At 50.0% G+C, this 17,034-nt stretch overlaps 1 protein-coding gene across 1 annotated transcript; it reads left to right on the top strand.

The window, feature by feature from the left end:
• On the top strand, positions 1-16,151 carry SARM1 (sterile alpha and TIR motif containing 1). Its single transcript, XM_043999334.1, has 9 exons — positions 1-1,118; positions 5,641-6,259; positions 7,102-7,314; positions 7,992-8,083; positions 8,331-8,566; positions 10,663-10,765; positions 10,893-11,082; positions 14,078-14,199; positions 14,440-16,151. Exons 1-9 carry the CDS (start codon positions 667-669, stop codon positions 14,567-14,569), a joined length of 2,157 nt encoding a protein of 718 aa, XP_043855269.1. The 5' UTR covers positions 1-666; the 3' UTR covers positions 14,570-16,151.
• Positions 16,152-17,034: the final 883 nt, after the last annotated feature.

A 17,034-nucleotide genomic window follows, 5' to 3' on the forward strand; every position in this document is an offset into this window, starting at 1 on the left:
AGCTAAACTAGGCCCGGGCTGGGCGGGCTATCCCTTCTCTCTCTGTCCCTGGTGGCTGAGGCAAGGTCTTTGTAAGCACTTCTGAGCCTTTCGGCGAAGTCCCTTTGTTCGGCCCGGTCCGAACCCTGCCTTGGACCAGTGAGCATCGCGGTCAGAGCCAAGCCCAACCGAACATCCCAATCAAAGGCAGCCACCAGCTCCATCCGCAGCCTGGAAGCACTGCGCCCCCTCCTTCGGCACCTCCTTCTCCTTGTCCCCTCCCCCGCCCGGTCTCCATCTCCGCATCCTCCATCCCTGCTCCCAAAGCCCTTTATCCCAACACTGGCACTTCCATCACCTTTGCTTCTGCAAACCTCTCCCCGCCCCCTTTCCGCTCCATTCCCAGCATAGCTTCCCACCCACAACAGCTGCCCCCATCGCGCTCCCCCCATCTCCTCCCCTAGTCCCCGACCAGCCCCTCACCTCCTTCTGTCCTGCTCTCCCTCCCCATCCCTCTTTCATACCCCCTCCCTCCAACTTCTTCCATCAGTCCCGCCCCCACCCCCCACCCCGTTCCATTTCCGACTCCATCCTCCGCTCCGGGAAGAGCACCTCTCCGGGACCTCTGTTGTCCATCCGAGCCCATGCCCCGTCCCCCGGGGATGTTGCGCTGACCACTTGGCCTCTATGGTCTTGACGCTGCTCTTCTCCGCCTACAAACTCTGCCGCTTCTTCACCATGTCGGGCCCGGAGCGGCTATCAGTGCCGGTTCCCAGGAGCACCGGAGGTAGTTGGTGGGCAGTAGGTGGTGGGATAGCCCGGGAGGTATCGCCGGGGGCCAACGTAGAGGTGCAGGGAGCCTTGGAGCGGGTGCTGCCCGAGCTGCAGCTGGCTCTGTCGGGGCTCAAGCAGGCGGGCAACCCTGAGGCGGTGGGCGCTGGCCTGTCCGAAGTGTTCCAGCTGGTGGAGGAGGCGTGGGTCCTCCCCACTGTGGGACGCGAGGTGGCCAAGGGGCTGTGTGAGGCCATCCGCCTGGAGGGTGGCCTCGACCTCCTGCTACAGCTGCTGCAGGCATCGGAGCTGGACACCCGAGTGCTGGCGGCGCAGCTGCTGGAGCAGATCCTGGTGGCTGAAAATAGGTAAGGGGGCACAGAGACCAGAGACCCCTGGGGCTAGGGGGGGGGTGTGACCCGAGACTGGGAGGAGGAGCTTGAAATTTCTAAGGGGAATGGTACATCGGAACTGAGATTGACAGCTATTGGACAGAGTCCAGAGAGTCATTGGAAAGTCTCAGCCTCAGTTTCCCCGGTTGTAAAGGGAGGCGTTTGGCTTTCATTTCAAGGGAGAGCAATAGCTCTTTTGCTTTAAGGTGTTAACAGTTCTCCATCCCTCACCTCTTGGATTCTACATATGAATCAAGGATTCTATCACTAAGGTGGATCCAGCCTCAGTTTACCAATTATCTATGCATGCAAAGCTTTTCCAGCAAGTATTATCAACTCCTTTGCATCCAAGAAAGAAAGGTGGCATTTACAATTGCAGAAATTCTAAATGGCAAACACATCCTCATAGATTATCGACAGGGCTACAGAACTAGAAAAACATTATGGAAAATATTCCAGAGTTAAAAGTTTTGTTGTCCCTTCCATAGCAGCACAGGAACTGAGGGTGGCACAGTTCCTAAGAAGGCTCTAGGTCTCACTTTCTCTGTAAAATGGGGGACCTGCATTAAATTTAGTAGCATAGCATAATTTCCTAGGTCCAGCTCTGAATTCTATAGTACTATGATAGTGAAAGATGCTAGGAAAAGCAGGGGCAAATTCCTTCTTACCTTCCCTTAGTTGTAGAAATGTGCCAGAATTATCCCTTACTCTCTCATTCCTGTGTACCCAGAGGAGCTGTGTTTGTATGTGGGAGGGAGGCAGGGGGGAGAAGAAATGCCTTCAGGAACGCACATCCTGCTATTTTTATGTATCATAACCTCATAAACAGCTGGGTCCAGTTCCAGCTCTTGTGGTCATTTCCATCAGCCAGAGTTGGGGTTCTAGAGTCAGATCCAGGCCTCTGAATGGAAGGAGAAAGGCCTGGGGCCCCCTGGTGACTAGGAAGAGAGGCAAGGGAGCAGAGAAAAGGTGATGGGGGTGGGGTCAGAGGCTAGCTGCCTGGGAAAAGACACCAGTCTTTTCATCAAATGGGTAGCCATATATAACACAGAGATGACATTAACCCAACCTCTTCCCCCCCTTAAAACAGCCTTCCCTTCTCAAGCTCCTCCCCCAGATGGCCCTATCATCTTTCCCACTCATCCATCAATGCCCTGGTATTGAGACCTTGGGGCTCAGGAGTAAGGGGGATGGGAAGGGGGGGTGTCCTGACATCACCATGGGAACCTGGTTGTCTCTGGATCCCAAGACAAGGTGGGCAGGAACAGGTCCCAGAGGATACTTTGAGTCCCAGCCCTAGCACCAGCTGTGCCCTGGGGAAGGTTTTCCTTCCTTCCCCTCCTCTTAAGTACCCTCACTCTCCTGGCTCCTTCTCAGAGCTCCAATCCCTATATAGATATGATCTCATCCTGTCTCTTGGTGCTGGGGATGGAAGATTCTGAACAGGATGGGAGGGGGGCCAGGGAGAGCCCGAGGCAAAGTCATATAAGGGGGGCAGTCAGAGGAGTGTCTTCCCAGGTTGGAGACTTGTCTGTTTTTGTCCCCCAGGTTTGCCTTCAGAACTTGGGATGAAGAGGTCACAGGTTAGCTGGCCTGGAGATCTGGGGTCCAAGGTCATGCAATATTGCCTCATCTTCCACTCCTTGGTCCTACCTCCCTCTTTATATTATAGTAATCTTCCACAGGCAATGGTATTCCCTGCTCCCTCCCTACCCACGCTGTAGGCTGCTCAGGTCCAGGGGTCCCAGACCAGGATATAGCATCCTCCAGGACTGATTTTCAAGATCCCAAACTCCATAGTCTGTGGTATCATGAAGAGTGCTAGATTCAGAGTCAAAACAACTGGGTTCAAATCCTGACTCTGCCACTTACTACCTGGATGACCCTCCGCAAATAATTTAACCTCTCTGGGCCTCAGTTTCATCATCTGTAAAATGAGGGGATTGGGCTAAATAATGTGAGTGGCCTTCTAGCTTTTTATCTATAATTTTCTGACTCTTAAGTGGGTTACTTCATGACAATTAAACCAGGTCTTAAAATTTTGTATTAAGGGGGCAGCTAGATGGCGCAGTGGATAAAGCACCAGCCCTGGAGTCAGGAGGACCTGAGTTCAAATCCGGCCTCAGACACTTGACACTTACTAGCTGTGTGACCCTGGGCAAGTCACTTAACCCCAATTGCCTCACAAAAAAACAAAATAAAACAAAAAAATTTGTATTAAGTACCTACTATGTGCAGAGCAATGTGCTAAGTGAGATACAGAGTCTGGCTAAGAAATGACCTCTATTCTCATAGAGCTTCCAGTCTCTTGGGAGGACATGACACACACTCAGATCTCAGTATTTCAAAATAATACACAATAAATCTGTTACTGGGATCAGGGAATATGAGATAATGGATAAAGGGATAGCCTTGGAATTAAGAAGACCTGAGTTCAGATTCTGCTTCTGACACATGCATCACTGATCTATGTTGGTACCTTGTATGTATTTTGTACCTACTTAAATTTAGGACTATAAGATTATGGATTTAGTCATAGAAGAGACCTTTGAGATGATCTAATCCAATCCCCTTATTGTACAATGGAGAAAACTGAACCCCAGAGGGGTTGTCTCTTTTTTTTTTTTTTTGGTGAGGCAATTGGGGTTAAGTGACTTGCCCAGGGTCACACAGCTAGTAAGTGTCAAGTGTCTGAGGCCGGATTTGAACTCAGGTACTCCTGACTCCAGGGCCGGTGCTCTATCTACTGCGCCACCTAGCTGCCCCGAGGGGTTGTCTCTTGACCCAGACCCACACGGGGAGCAAGTAGAAAAAGTAGAATCTGAACCCAGTCCCCTCTGACCCCTAATCCAGAGTTCTTTCCACTGTATTAGGCTGGCTACTTATATGTACACATGCTGTCTCTCCTGGAAGAATATAAGCTCTTTGAGATCAGGGACTATTCAATTTTTTTTTGTCTTTGTATTCTTAGCACCTAACCCAGTGCCTGGCACATAGTAGATACTTTAAAAATATTTGAACAGAATTAGATAGAGTAGCAAATTTAGAGGGAAAGATTGTTGTGCAGTCATATCTGACTCTTTGTGATCCCATTTGGGGTTTTCTTGGCAAAGTTACTGAAGTGGTTTTAGCCATTTCCTTCCCCAGCTCCTTTTAGAGATGAGGATCTGGGGCAAACAGGGTTAAGTGACTTGCCCAGGGTCACACAGCTGGTAAGTGTCTGAGAACAGATTTGAACTCCTATCTAACTCCAGGCCCAGAGCTCTATCCATTTCACCACCTAGCTTTGAGCAATGAAGCAAAAATGTGTTCCCCGACACCCCCCAGCCCCCGAAACTGTCTGCCCGATTAACACAGTATTCTGTTCGATCAATATAAGGAAGGTGGGTTGAAATATGTTTTCATACCTTTTCTCTGGGATCGTCATTGATTTCCCTACTACTCACAATTTAACTTAGTGATCTTTTTACTTATATTGTTGTAGGTATTGTAAATCTATAGTTCTCTCCATTCTGCTTATTTCATCTACATCAATCCATACAAATCTGTGTTTCCCTGAATTACTCTTATTCATCATTTCTTCTTGAAAAATAGTATTCGTGTACCATAGGGATTTATTTAGCCATTCCGCAATTTATGGGTACCCACTTTATTTCCAGTTTATTGGTACCACAAAAAGTGCTGAGAGGAATTTTAAAAAATTATATTAGACCATCTTTTTTGTCTTTGATTTCCTTGGGCTCCATGCCCAGTAGTGGTATCAGTGGTCAAAGGGTGTAGGCAGACTACTTACTTATTTTTCCTGCATAATTATGCTGAATGGTTGGACCACTTTACAGCTCTAATTACGGTGCATCAACTGTGCCTGACTTCCCACAGTCCCTCCAGCATAGTGTTGCCATCTTCCCCCCACCCCCCAGCTTTGACCATCTGAATGGATGGAGTGAGACCTTAGTGCAGAGTAAGCTCTGCGCCTTCGATCTGTGATCTTAGACAATTCCTGTCACCTCTCTAGGCCTCAGTTTCTTCATGTGTAAAATGAGAGAGTCGGGCTCTATGGCCTTTAGGTTCTTTCCAACTTCAGATCTCTGAACCAGGCAGTTAGTTATCAAGTTTCTGCTTTTACAGATGAAGAACGTGTTTAAGGGAGCGCAGCTAGAGGCAGCTAGGTGGCGCAGTGGATAAAGCACCGGCCCGGGATTCAGGAGGACCTGAGTTCAAATTCCGTCTCAGACACTTGTCACTTACTAGTTGTGTGATCTTGGGCAAGTCACTTAAGCCTCATTGCCCAGAAAAAAAATATAAGGGAGCACAGCTAACATGTCTGAACGGAAATTGGAACCTCCTCAAATCTTCCGATACCGCCTCCAGTCATGTCCCCCGTAGGCTAGTCGAGGTCTCATCCCTTGAGTGAGTGGCTGAGGCTCCGAGGGTCCTCAGCCTGCTTCCTATGCCCCGCCACCCTCCTCTAACCGCCCTTCTCCCCATCTCCCTTCAGGGACCGCGTGGCCCGCATCGGGCTGGGTGTCATCCTGAACCTGGCCAAGGAGCGGGAACCACTGGAGCTGGAGCGCAGCACCGCCGGCATCTTGGAACACATGTTCAAGCACTCGGAGGAGACGTGCCAGCGGTTGATCGCGGCGGGTGGCCTGGACGCAGTGCTCTTCTGGTGCCGCCGCACAGACTCGGCGCTGCTGCGTCACTGCGCCCTGGCGCTGGCCAACTGCGCCCTGCACGGTGGCCAGGCTGCCCAGAGGCGCATGGTGGAAAAGCGCGCAGCCGAGTGGCTCTTCCCGTTGGCCTTCTCTAAGGAGGACGAGCTGCTCCGGCTTCACGCTTGCCTGGCTGTGGCCGTGCTGGCCACCAACAAGGAGATCGAGCGCGAAGTGGAGCGCTCCGGCACCTTGGCCCTGGTGGAGCCCCTCGTGGCTTCCCTGGACCCGGGGCGCTTCGCCCGCTGCCTGGTGGACGCCAGCGACACGCGCCAGGGGCGGGCGGCAGATGACCTGCAGCGCCTAGTGCCCCTGCTGGACTCCTCGCGCCTGGAGGCGCAGTGCATAGGGGCCTTCTACCTCTGCGCCGAGGCGGCCATAAAGAGTCTACAGGGCAAGAGTAAGGTGTGTAGGGGTGGTGGTGCTGCTGCTGCTGGTGAAGGGATCAGACTAGAGGAGACAGCAGGATCCCAGGAGAGGAAAGAAAAAGAAAGGGAGGAGGGGCAGGAGCAGGTTGTAGTGGATGAGGAAAGGATGTTGGGAACACAGAGAGAGGGAAGATGGATGGGTGGATGGATGGACGGGCGGACGGGTGGATGGATGGATAGAATTTATTAAGTGCTCACCTTGTGTCGTGTATAGCGGATGGGTAAGGAGAAAAATGAAAGGGAATGGGAAGGAAATAGAGGAATGATAGGGGATGGAGGAAAGAAATGATAATTCAATGGAGGATGAAGAGGGGAATAATGGGAGGATAGAGGAGGGGATGATGAATAATGAAGGATGGAGAGGAGAGGAGAATCATAGGGGATAGAGACCAAGAATGATAGTGGAATGGAAAGTGAAAAGGGGGGGGAGGGAGGAGAGACAAAGGAGGTGATGGGGGATAATGAGGAAAGAGAGGAATGATGGGATTGTGGAAAAGGTTAACAGAGATTTGGGGAATAAATAGGGGATAACAAGGGCTAGAGGGTGGGCAGCTAGGTGGCAGTGGATAAAGCACTGGTCCTGGATTCAGGAGGATCTGAGTTCAAATCTTGCCTCAGACACTTCACACTTACTAGCTTACTAGTGTGACCCTGGGAAAGTCACTTAACCCTCATTGCATGGCCAAAAAAAAAAAAAAAAGAATTTAGGGCATACTGGGCTGCTTCAGTGCCAGGGACCTAAAGTGGCAGTCCTTTCAGGGCTATGCCTTCCTCTACCACCTCCCTGGACAGTATCATCTTCTGGTGTCCATCCTCCAGGTGTTTAGTGAGATTGGAGCCACGCAGAGCCTGAAGCGTCTGGTTTCCTATTCCACCAATGGTACCACATCAGCATTGGCCAAGCGGGCACTGCGCCTGGTGGGTGAGGAGGTACCCCGGCGTATCCTGCCATGCGTGCCCAGTTGGAAGGAGGCTGAGGTACAGACCTGGCTACAGCAGATTGGCTTCTCCAAGTACTGTGAGCGCTTCTGGGTAAGGACCTCCCTGCCTCCACCCAACCTTCACAAATACACGGGGCCCCTTCACATCCTCCAGATACTTCCTACCCTCATATGGCTCCTCTGCCAGCCCACCTGGGGCCCCACAATGAGGCAGTGCCTTCTGGGGACCATCAGACTGGCCTCAGGGACTTTTTTCTAACCCCTTCAAAACACATAAATCCCATTTCTCGTCCTTTCTGGCCTAATTCTTCACGGAGGGATAGTAGGAGGACTTGACGGGTTCAATGTGCTTCCCTTCTCAGGCAACATCTGTGCATGTAAAGAGGGACCTTCTGGAAACATGATGCCTTAATCCAATGTAGTGACTCTAATGGTGGGAATTCAGGCATCTGGAGGGTGGGCAGAGGGTGGCTTTGGGATCAAAGTTATGATACTTTACCCTTCTGAAAGGTCATCTCCACCCCACTCCATTCACCTTCTGAAGGGACTTCCCCAAACACCTCAACACACATCCTGGGAAGCTTGCATTCTCCCTCACAGCTTTGGTGCCTCAGGTTGACTGGGGTGGGCTGAGAGAGGAGGTTACTTAGGGAAGTGGAGAGGCCAGCCCCAAGGGAGGAGAACAGCTTGTGAGTTTCTCCCCCCTCCCAACTGACGTATACACACCTTCCAACTTTGCTCCCTTCCCTCTTGCCCCTCTTCCTCCAGGAGAAACAAATAGATGGTGATCTGCTGCTGCGTCTGACCGAGGAAGAACTGCGAGATGACCTAGGGATGGAATCTGCCATCACCCGAAAGAGGTGTGGAGGGTACAGGGTGGGCGCCACTTCTCTCCTGCCTGTCTAACTGCCCCCTTTGATGCCCACTCTGCCTCATGGTAGGTGTGACCTTTCCATCCGTGCTGAGCCCCTTCCTGTACATGCTAATTACACAGCCTGCCCGAAAACCCTCCACCTCCATTCCTGGTCTATTTTAATACTACTCCTGACCCTAGTGTCCACTTGCCCCACCCAACTTTGACCCTGTGCCTCCCCCTGGGAGCCGCAGGTTCTCTCGGGAGCTCACAGAACTGAAGACCTTCGCGAACTACGCAACGTGTGATCGCAGCAACCTTGCAGACTGGCTGGGGAGCCTGGACCCCCGATTCCGCCAGTATACCTATGGACTGGTGAGCTGTGGTGTGGACCGCACACTGCTGCACCGGGTCTCTGAGCAGCAGCTCCAGGAGGACTGTGGCATCCACATCGGTTTCCATCGGGTTCGAATCCTCACTGCTGCCCGTGGTGAGATGTCCCTATTCTGCTCTGTGGGTAGGGACCTCAGATGGCAGCTAGTCTAACCTGTAACCCCTCTGCAAATGGTCATCTGGACTCTGCTTGAATACCTCTAGTGATGGGGAGCTCATTACCTACAGAGGCAGCCTATGGCAGACAGAGCACAGGGCTAGGACTGAGGAAGCACAGGCACTAGTCCCAGTTCAGCCACTGGATTTCCTTATGACTTTGGGCAAGTCATTTTCCCTCTCTGGCTCTCAGTTTTACCATCTATCAAGCGAGAGGGTGAGATTACATGAACTCTAAGGTATTTTGGTCTTAACATTCTATGCTCCAAGGTTCTTTCTTTATCCTCTACCTCCTAGGTCTGGGTGGACACCCCTCTTTCTCCCCGTCCCACCCCCACCCCCTGCCAGAGTTTATTTTGTTTTATTTTATTTTATTTATTTTTTGCAGGGCAATGAGGGTTAAGTGACTTGCCCAGGGTCACACAGCTAGTGTCAAGTGTCCGAGGCTGGATCTGAACTCAGGACCTCCTGAATCCAAGGCCACTGCTTTATCCACTGCGCCACCTAGCTGCCCCCAGGGTTTATTTTTACAGTTGAACCTCCTACCACGTTGATTTGTTTAGCAAACATTTATTTGTTAACAGCTCCCACCTTCCCAAAGGCAGGAGGAATGACTGCTAGGTGTTCCAATGTGTGGAGTACTGAATGAGTCAGGCAGATCTGAGAACAAATCTTGCCTCGGATGATTTTTAGCTGTGTGACCCTGGACAAATCACTTGTCCTTTCTGAGCCTTAGCTTCCTCATTTGTGAAATGGGGACGATACTAGCACTTACCTCACAGAGCTGTTGTGCAGCTACACAAGTTACACACGTGCTGCGTAAAGGCTAGCTAATGATAACAGTCATAACAGAGGGTAATAGCTGACATTTGTCAATTTGCAAAACCTTGTACATACTTAACCTCATTTGATCCTCACAATAATTGGGTGAATTCAATACTTCAGGTATGATTCCCTCCCCCCCCCCCCGCTTTTCAGATGAGGGAACCAGTTCAGAGGGGTCTCCCCGAGGTGCCACCACACAGCTCCTAAGTCCTGGAGTTGGGATTTCAGCCCAGGTTTCTTTGGACTTGGTTGAGTCCAATGTGATTTTTTGGTATAAAGAACCTGATTTGGTGAGCCAGGAAATCTGAGTTCTAGTCTTGGTTCTGTCTCTAACTTGCTAAGTGACCTAGGGCAAGTCACTTCCCCTCTCTAGGATAAGGCTTCCCCAGCTTCACATGAAGGGGTTAGATGAGTTGATCTCTAAGGTCCCTGCCAGGTCTGAAGCACTATGATCATGGCTTTCTGTGTCACTCTTGGTTTTCCCAGACAGGTGTGTGTGTGTGTGCGCAGGCGCGCACACACGCGCGCACGCTTATACTCCTGCATAGGGATGCTGGCACTGAGGTCATTCTTTTTCCAGTGGTCTGCGAAAAAAGCTCAGGCACTCATGCCAACATTATGCACCTAGCTCTCTGTGCAGGGCTGTGCTGGTAAATAACAACTGGCTTCCTGGGGGTGGGGGTGGGAATGAATTTACAAACACCCTTTTAAATTTAATCTGCATCTTTATAATCTTCTCCATCACTTTCCTAATCCTGGACAATCAACAAAACAACAAATCAAGCCAGGATTTGTAGTGCTTGCCAACGTCCTAGGTAGAAATGCTCACGCTGAGCATTTAACAATCACTCTCCCAATCTGGTTTGAGCTAGCTCCAGCACACCTCTGTCTCTGTGTCACTCTTGGTTTTCCCCAGCCAGTTGTATATAGGTGTGTATGTGCTCATACACACGGATATTAGCACAGAGGTCATCTTTATTCCAATGGCTTGGGAGAGAAGAAGCTCAGCACCCATGCCAACTTCCTTGCAGCATTGTCCCATCATTGTCCCAGTGTTTTGGCAATTCCACAGAAGGGAAATGACAGGAGGGACAGGAGAGTGCAGAAGCAGTCTGTTAGTGTGGGTTGGAGGGGAAGCAGGGGAGAGGAATGAGCCTGCCTTCAATGTCTGTCTTCCCCGGCCCCTCCTTCCTTCCCCTCATGCCCTGTCAGAGATGCTGCATTCACCCCTGCCTTGCAGTGGCTGCAAGTCCAGCTGTGAGAACCCTGATGTGTTTATCAGCTACCGCCGGAACTCAGGCTCCCAGCTTGCCAGGTGAGGAGCTGGGGGCAGAGTGGCAGGAACCTTGTCCTAAAGACCCCAGAAGGATTCAACTTGGTTCAGCCCAAGCCTGTCGGTGGGGAGGGTTGAGCAGGTGTAGATGAGGGTCCCCTCTCCCCAGTCTTCTGAAGGTACACCTGCAGCTACACGGCTTCAGTGTCTTCATTGATGTGGAAAAGCTGGAGGCTGGCAAGTTTGAGGACAAGCTAATCCAGAGTGTCATGGGAGCTCGGAACTTTGTGCTTGTACTGTCGTCTGGGGCACTGGACAAGTGTATGCAGGATCATGACTGCAAGGACTGGGTGCATAAGGTAAGTACCGTCCCCCTCCCAGTCCCTAATGAGCCTGTGGACACAATTGTTCATCATTAGCAAGGTCTTATGTTTCTAAGGACCCAGGTTGAGCTTTCTTATCTCAAGTCCTAATGGTCAAGTCAAATCAACAAGTCTACTATGTGCCAGGCACAGTGTGTGCTAAACTCTGGTGGAATAGTCAGGTAGTCCTGAGTTCAAATCCAGCCTCAGACATTTACTAGCTGCGTGACCCTGGGCAAGTCATTTGACTACCATCTGCCTCAGTTTCCCTATCTGCAAAATAAGGATACTAATAGAACCTGCCTCCCAGGTTATTGTGAGCATCAAATGAGATGTTTGTAAAGTGTTTAGCACAGTGCCTGGCACATAGTAGGCATTTAACAAATTCTTGTTCCCTCCTTTGACGTAGCAGCATGGACAGAGAGCTCTGGACTGAGAGTTTAGCAACCTGGATTCTAGGCTACGATGTTCATTGTGTGAGCAATCAAAAAAGCTCAAAAATTCAATGGGCTTCCTTAGGAGGTAATGAGTCTCTCATCACTGGAGGTCTTCAGGTCAAGGTTGAATGAACACTTATAAGTGATGACATAGAGATGATTCCCAATTTCTGTTCAGGTACCCATCAAATCAGACAACCCCCAATGTCCTAATTCATCTCTGAAGTTCTTTGAGCTTGGGCAAGTCACTTTATTTCCATGAGTTTCCTCAACCATAAAATGGCAACCTCAGTGTTTTCCCTGTCTTGCCTCTCTACCTTTCATGGAAATTAAGCCATCTTAGAAAATACAAAAGTAATGAGTGTCTAAACACTATACAAATGCAAGAGGTAATTTATTGACCAATTATCCCGAACACTTTGAGTACCCATTGTGTTCTGAACATTATACTCTAGAGGATACTGTAGGGTTTTTATTGTTAACCTGGCATTTCATTGATATGGTCATCTCCCAGTGAGGAAACCCCCTCTACCAATGTAGGTCAGGTCTGCAACCTGAGTCTTAAAGAGGTACCTGAGATCCTAAAGGAGTTCCCCAGAGTCCCACAGCCAGTATAAGACTTGAACCTGGGTCTTCCTGACTCGGAGGCTGGTTCTCAATCTATTGTGCTACCCTGCATTTCGAGTGATACTTACAAACTCAGTTACTCAATGCGATTTAGCAATTATTTATTCCAAGGGGATGCAAGTTAAGAGGCTGCATTGACTTAGTGTATAGAGAACAATGTCTTGGAGTCAGGAAGAGGGGCGTCCTAGCCATGTCTCAACACATACTGTTTGGGTGACTCTGGGCAACTCATTCATTTTTTTTTTTGTATTTGTATTTCAGGCTCTTAACACAGTACCTGGCACATAGTAGGTGCTTAATAAATATTTATTCATGCCAGGAGAACATTAGCAGTGGATTTCATTGCTGGCTCCTTATCTCTAGGTGTCTAGGTATCTCTTTATCCCTCTTTCCATCTCTGTCTCTATCTCTCTCAAGTTTCTCTGTCCCTCTCTCCATTTCTGTCTCTGTATTTCTCTGTCTGTCTCTCTGTCTCTATCTCTGTTCCTCTGTCTCTCTCTCTCTCTGTGTCTCTCTCTTACTCTCTTTGTCTTTGTCTCTCTCTGTGTCTCTCTTACCCTGTCTCTCTGCCCCTCTATGTCTCTCTGTCTGTCCCTTTCCTTGTCTCTGTCTCTCTCAGTCTCTTCCCCACCCCACCCTACTGCCATTTTTGGTTTTGTCTTTCATTCTTCAGCATCTACCACAGGGCCTTGGTATCTAGCAGACACAGAAAATCTTATTGGGTTGGTGACAAAGCAGTTAACCATGGTGCTTAGGGCAGATCTGGCTCCCCCAAAGGCAGTCCTCCCCCCAATGCTGCTAGAGCCATTTGGGGCTGTTCTGGTTTGTCTTTAATTGGGCTTTGATGTTTAAAAGTGCTTCAGTTAAAACCACAAATGAGCATGCTCTCAATCCAAGAAGAGGACAGATGAACTGCACTTAAAAACACCCCCAGATTACCACCCTGCCCTGGGTTGCGTCAGCCTGTAAAAAACAACTGCAACTGTGTCTGTCTTTCAATTCAGTTCTGTTTAGCAAACATTTATGAAGTGCCCACTATGTGCAAGGAACTCGTGCTAAGCCGTGGGGACTCCAAGATAAAAAATAGTCACTGCCCACTAGGGAGTTTACATCCTTGGGGGCAACAGTTCAGGGACCTATAATACATACACAGATGTCAATTGCTACCGTTTTACGTAAGTGATTTCATTGGACCCTCACAGAAACTTTGCAGAGCTTTATCATCACCCCATTGTACAGATGAGGAAACTGAAGCACAGAAAGATTAAGTCACTCGCCCCAGGGTCACCCAGCCAACAAGGGGCAGGTCTTCCTGATTCCAGCACTCTAGCCCCTGTACCACCTAGATATGCATGATCCAAGGTGAGGAGTGCTGAGGAGACCTGAGAGGCCAAGGAGTCCAGCCCATTTTATGGATGAAGAAATTTGGATCTAAGTCAATACAGTGGCTTCCCTAAGGCAGAGATCTCTGGACAAAGCTCTGGGGGAATTTTTTCTGTTGCCTTCTCTTTGCCTGGCATATTAAAGGTGCTTAGGAAATTCTAGGTGACTGGTTGAATTGGTTCTGCCTCGAACCCAGGATGAACAGGCAACGTGGAAGGAAGCCTAGAACCTGGGTTTGAACTCTAGCTCTGCTCTTTACTTCCTTTGTGACTTTGAACCATTCACATAATTTCTCCGGGCCTCAGTTTCCCCCTCTGTAAAATGAGGTTGAACTAGGTGCCCCCTGGGGTCTCCTTCAGCCCTGATAACCTCTCTGAGCCTCAGTTTCCCCTACTGTAAAAGGAGGCATTGGGCTACAAGGGCCTTCTCAACCTGATGTCCTGTGATTCCATGATGTCTCTCTCTCCTGGGAGGGGACCAGAGGATGGGTACCTCCAGTGGGGTTCACACTCCCTCCTCTCTCCACATGCCCATCTGGCCTCCAGGAAATTGTGACTGCGCTGAACTGTGGGAAGAACATAGTGCCTGTGATAGACGGTTTTGTGTGGCCCGAGCCTCAGTCGCTGCCTGAAGATATGCAGGCCATACTCAAGTTCAATGGCATCAAGTGAGTAAAGGGATGGGGGAAGGGGGCATCTTGGGAAGAGCTACCTTTGTCACTGACCTCCACTCATTAGGCCTATCATGTGCCAAGAGAACTCCAAGTAGCCTGAGCTCCACCCCACACCCAGGGGATGGGAACCTCGGGCCCCTCTGAACTCGACTGGTCTCTGCAGCCTGGGTTGCTTGGTGCCCCGGGGGGAAGCTCTGAGGACAGCCCTGACCCGGGACTTTGCTCTGTCTGCAGGTGGTCCCATGAATACCAAGAGGCCACCATTGAGAAAATCATCCGCTTCCTGCAGGGCCGCTCATCCCGGGATTCCTCTGCTGGCTCTGACAACAGCCTAGAGTGTGCCACCCCCTTGAGCCAGACCTAGATTCCCTCTTCCCCCTGGCCTTGTCCCATTATCCCTGCTCTCCACTAGTCCCTGGTTCTCCCGACCCCTCCCCCATTTGAAAGAGCTGACAAAGACAGACCCACCTCGACTCTTGAGGTGAGCACGGGAGGCCCCAGTGATGGAGCCACATCTTGGGGAGGGGGACTGACGGCCTACTCTTCCCACCCCCACCCCACCCCACCCCCGCCATGGTGCCCTCTATAGCAATGACCTCAGGATGGGGACAAGCCAAGAAGAAAGGCAATAGGGAAGATGAGGTCGGATTCCTCTCCCTTTCACAAATGAGGGAATAGAGCTCGGTGAAGAGGTGGGAGAGACATGTGGGCTCTCCCTCAGGCTCCATTAGCTGCTGGTAATGGACCATCACACCCTGAGGAAAAAGGCTGGAAGGACTTTAGAGGCTCCCAGGTGAGCCTTTTGTTCTTGGGGCCCAAAAGGCTCAGCTCGGCTCAGGACACCCTTAGGAGCATGGGGCATTAACTGAAGCCATCACCCCACCCTGACTCAGGGCATCTTCAAGGGCACCAAGCTCTGGGTACCCATGGGAATCTCACCAGGTGGGCTCTGGTGCCCTCTAATGGGAGGCTGAGAAATGGCAGCTATGCCTCCCGGCTTGCACTAATTTACATGGCTCTTTAAGGTTGCCTTCCAAAGAAGATAGGTAGGGCACCTTTTCTCAAAAGAAGAAAGTGCAATTCCAAGAACTTTGGTGACTTGCCCTCCACTCACTCAACTCGTAAGTGGAAAAGCTGGGAATCAACCACGCTTAAGCAAAGCCTGAAAGAAGGCCCTTGAATGGGGCTCAATAACTTCTCTTCACCCACTTAGGCCCAAACTGCTTCTGATGCTCCCTTCCCCTTCCCCTTCTTCCGGTACTGTGATGGGCACCTCACCTCGCTCCCCTGTGGCCTTCCTTTATAACCACTCTGTGCTCTTAATGTTCCCCCTCCTTCCCTTCCGGGCCCCAGGACACTCTCTGCTGGATAGTGCGGGGAGATGTAGCCCAATTTCTAATTACAGAGCACCGGGCTGGGGTCCACGAGGCCACTCCCTGACTTGGCCTTAATTCCCAGTTCTCAGGAAGGGGGGTTTGAGAAGGAAACCCCAGCACCACTAGGGGCAGAGTAGGCTCAGGAGCTGCCAGTGCCCCAGTTGGGCACTGGATAGGATGGCACAGCAAAAGATAGTGCCCTCCAAGGGGGCAGAGGAGCTAAAGACAGGGGCTACTCTGCTCAGTAGGATCTCTTTGCCTAGAAGGGCCAGCTCTAAGCCAATCAATCAGCAAGCATTTATCTAGTGCCTACTGTGTGCCTGGTACTATTGTGGCTACAGAGACAAAAAACGAAACACCCCCTATTTCAAGAAGCTTGGAGATGTCTCACTGCCTCCTCCCCATAATGGGTCATAGCATGATTGGGATAGAAGAATCCTGAAAGATCTAGTCCAGCCCCTTAAATTTATTTTTTAAATGAATTTAATTAATTAATTTTTCATTAACAAGCACTTTTTTTTCATCCTATACTGCCCCCCCCATGGGAAAAAAAAACCACCCAACACCAAATCCTTGTAACAAATATACATAGTCAAAAAAAATATGCATAGTCAAGTGAAAGAAATTCCCAAATTCTCTTCATTTTATAGCTAAGGAAACTGAACCCTAAAGAGGGGTATAAGATCACACAGTTAGCAAGTAGCTGAACCTGGAAGGCTGGACTTGTTTTTGCCTTTTTTTTTGGTATCCTCAGGGCTTGGCACAATGCCTAGAACACAGTAAGCACTTAATAAATGCCTGTTGACTGGCTGACCCGAAATCCTGGGCTCTTTCCACTGACCTGATCTGTGTCTGCCAACTTCGGACATCTGTACTCTTGACAGCCATGACCCCAGTCAACGTTGCTTCTCTATGTTTTGTCTGCTAACACAGTCTACTTTGAGCCTCCTCTCCTTCCCCACCCCCTTTTACTTTGTCCCTTCAAGCCATATCTCTCTGCACCCAGATCTGGCCATCTGTACCAGGAAAGGGAGGGAAATCTTCCCAGCAGCCTTGAACCTCCAGCTGATGCTGGGAAGAGCCAGTGACTCACTCTTGGTCAAGAGCAGGGCCCTAAAGCAGGGACTGAGTATGTATGAGACAGGTCTCTGGTGGAGTGGGCTAGGATTTCTCAGGCTCAGCAAGAGACAGGTGGTTATCATGTGTTAATACTCAATTTTAACAGTTCTGACTCCTGAGAGATATTACCCAGTTCGCCATGACCCTTGCTTTACCAATTACAAATAACCACTTGCCAACTAGGCAATTGAGATCCTCAGTCTCCTCTCCTCCACCCTCAATTTTTTTTTAAACAACTGAAGAAAATGGGAAAACCTGATTTACTTAAGCAGGAAATAAGATATGGACAGCATTTTGAGTTTGGAGGTGGCTGTTCTATAGGTCCCCATAAAAG

This window comes from Dromiciops gliroides, chromosome 4 (assembly GCF_019393635.1).
Source record: "Dromiciops gliroides isolate mDroGli1 chromosome 4, mDroGli1.pri, whole genome shotgun sequence".
Classification (NCBI taxonomy): Eukaryota; Metazoa; Chordata; class Mammalia; order Microbiotheria; family Microbiotheriidae; genus Dromiciops; species Dromiciops gliroides.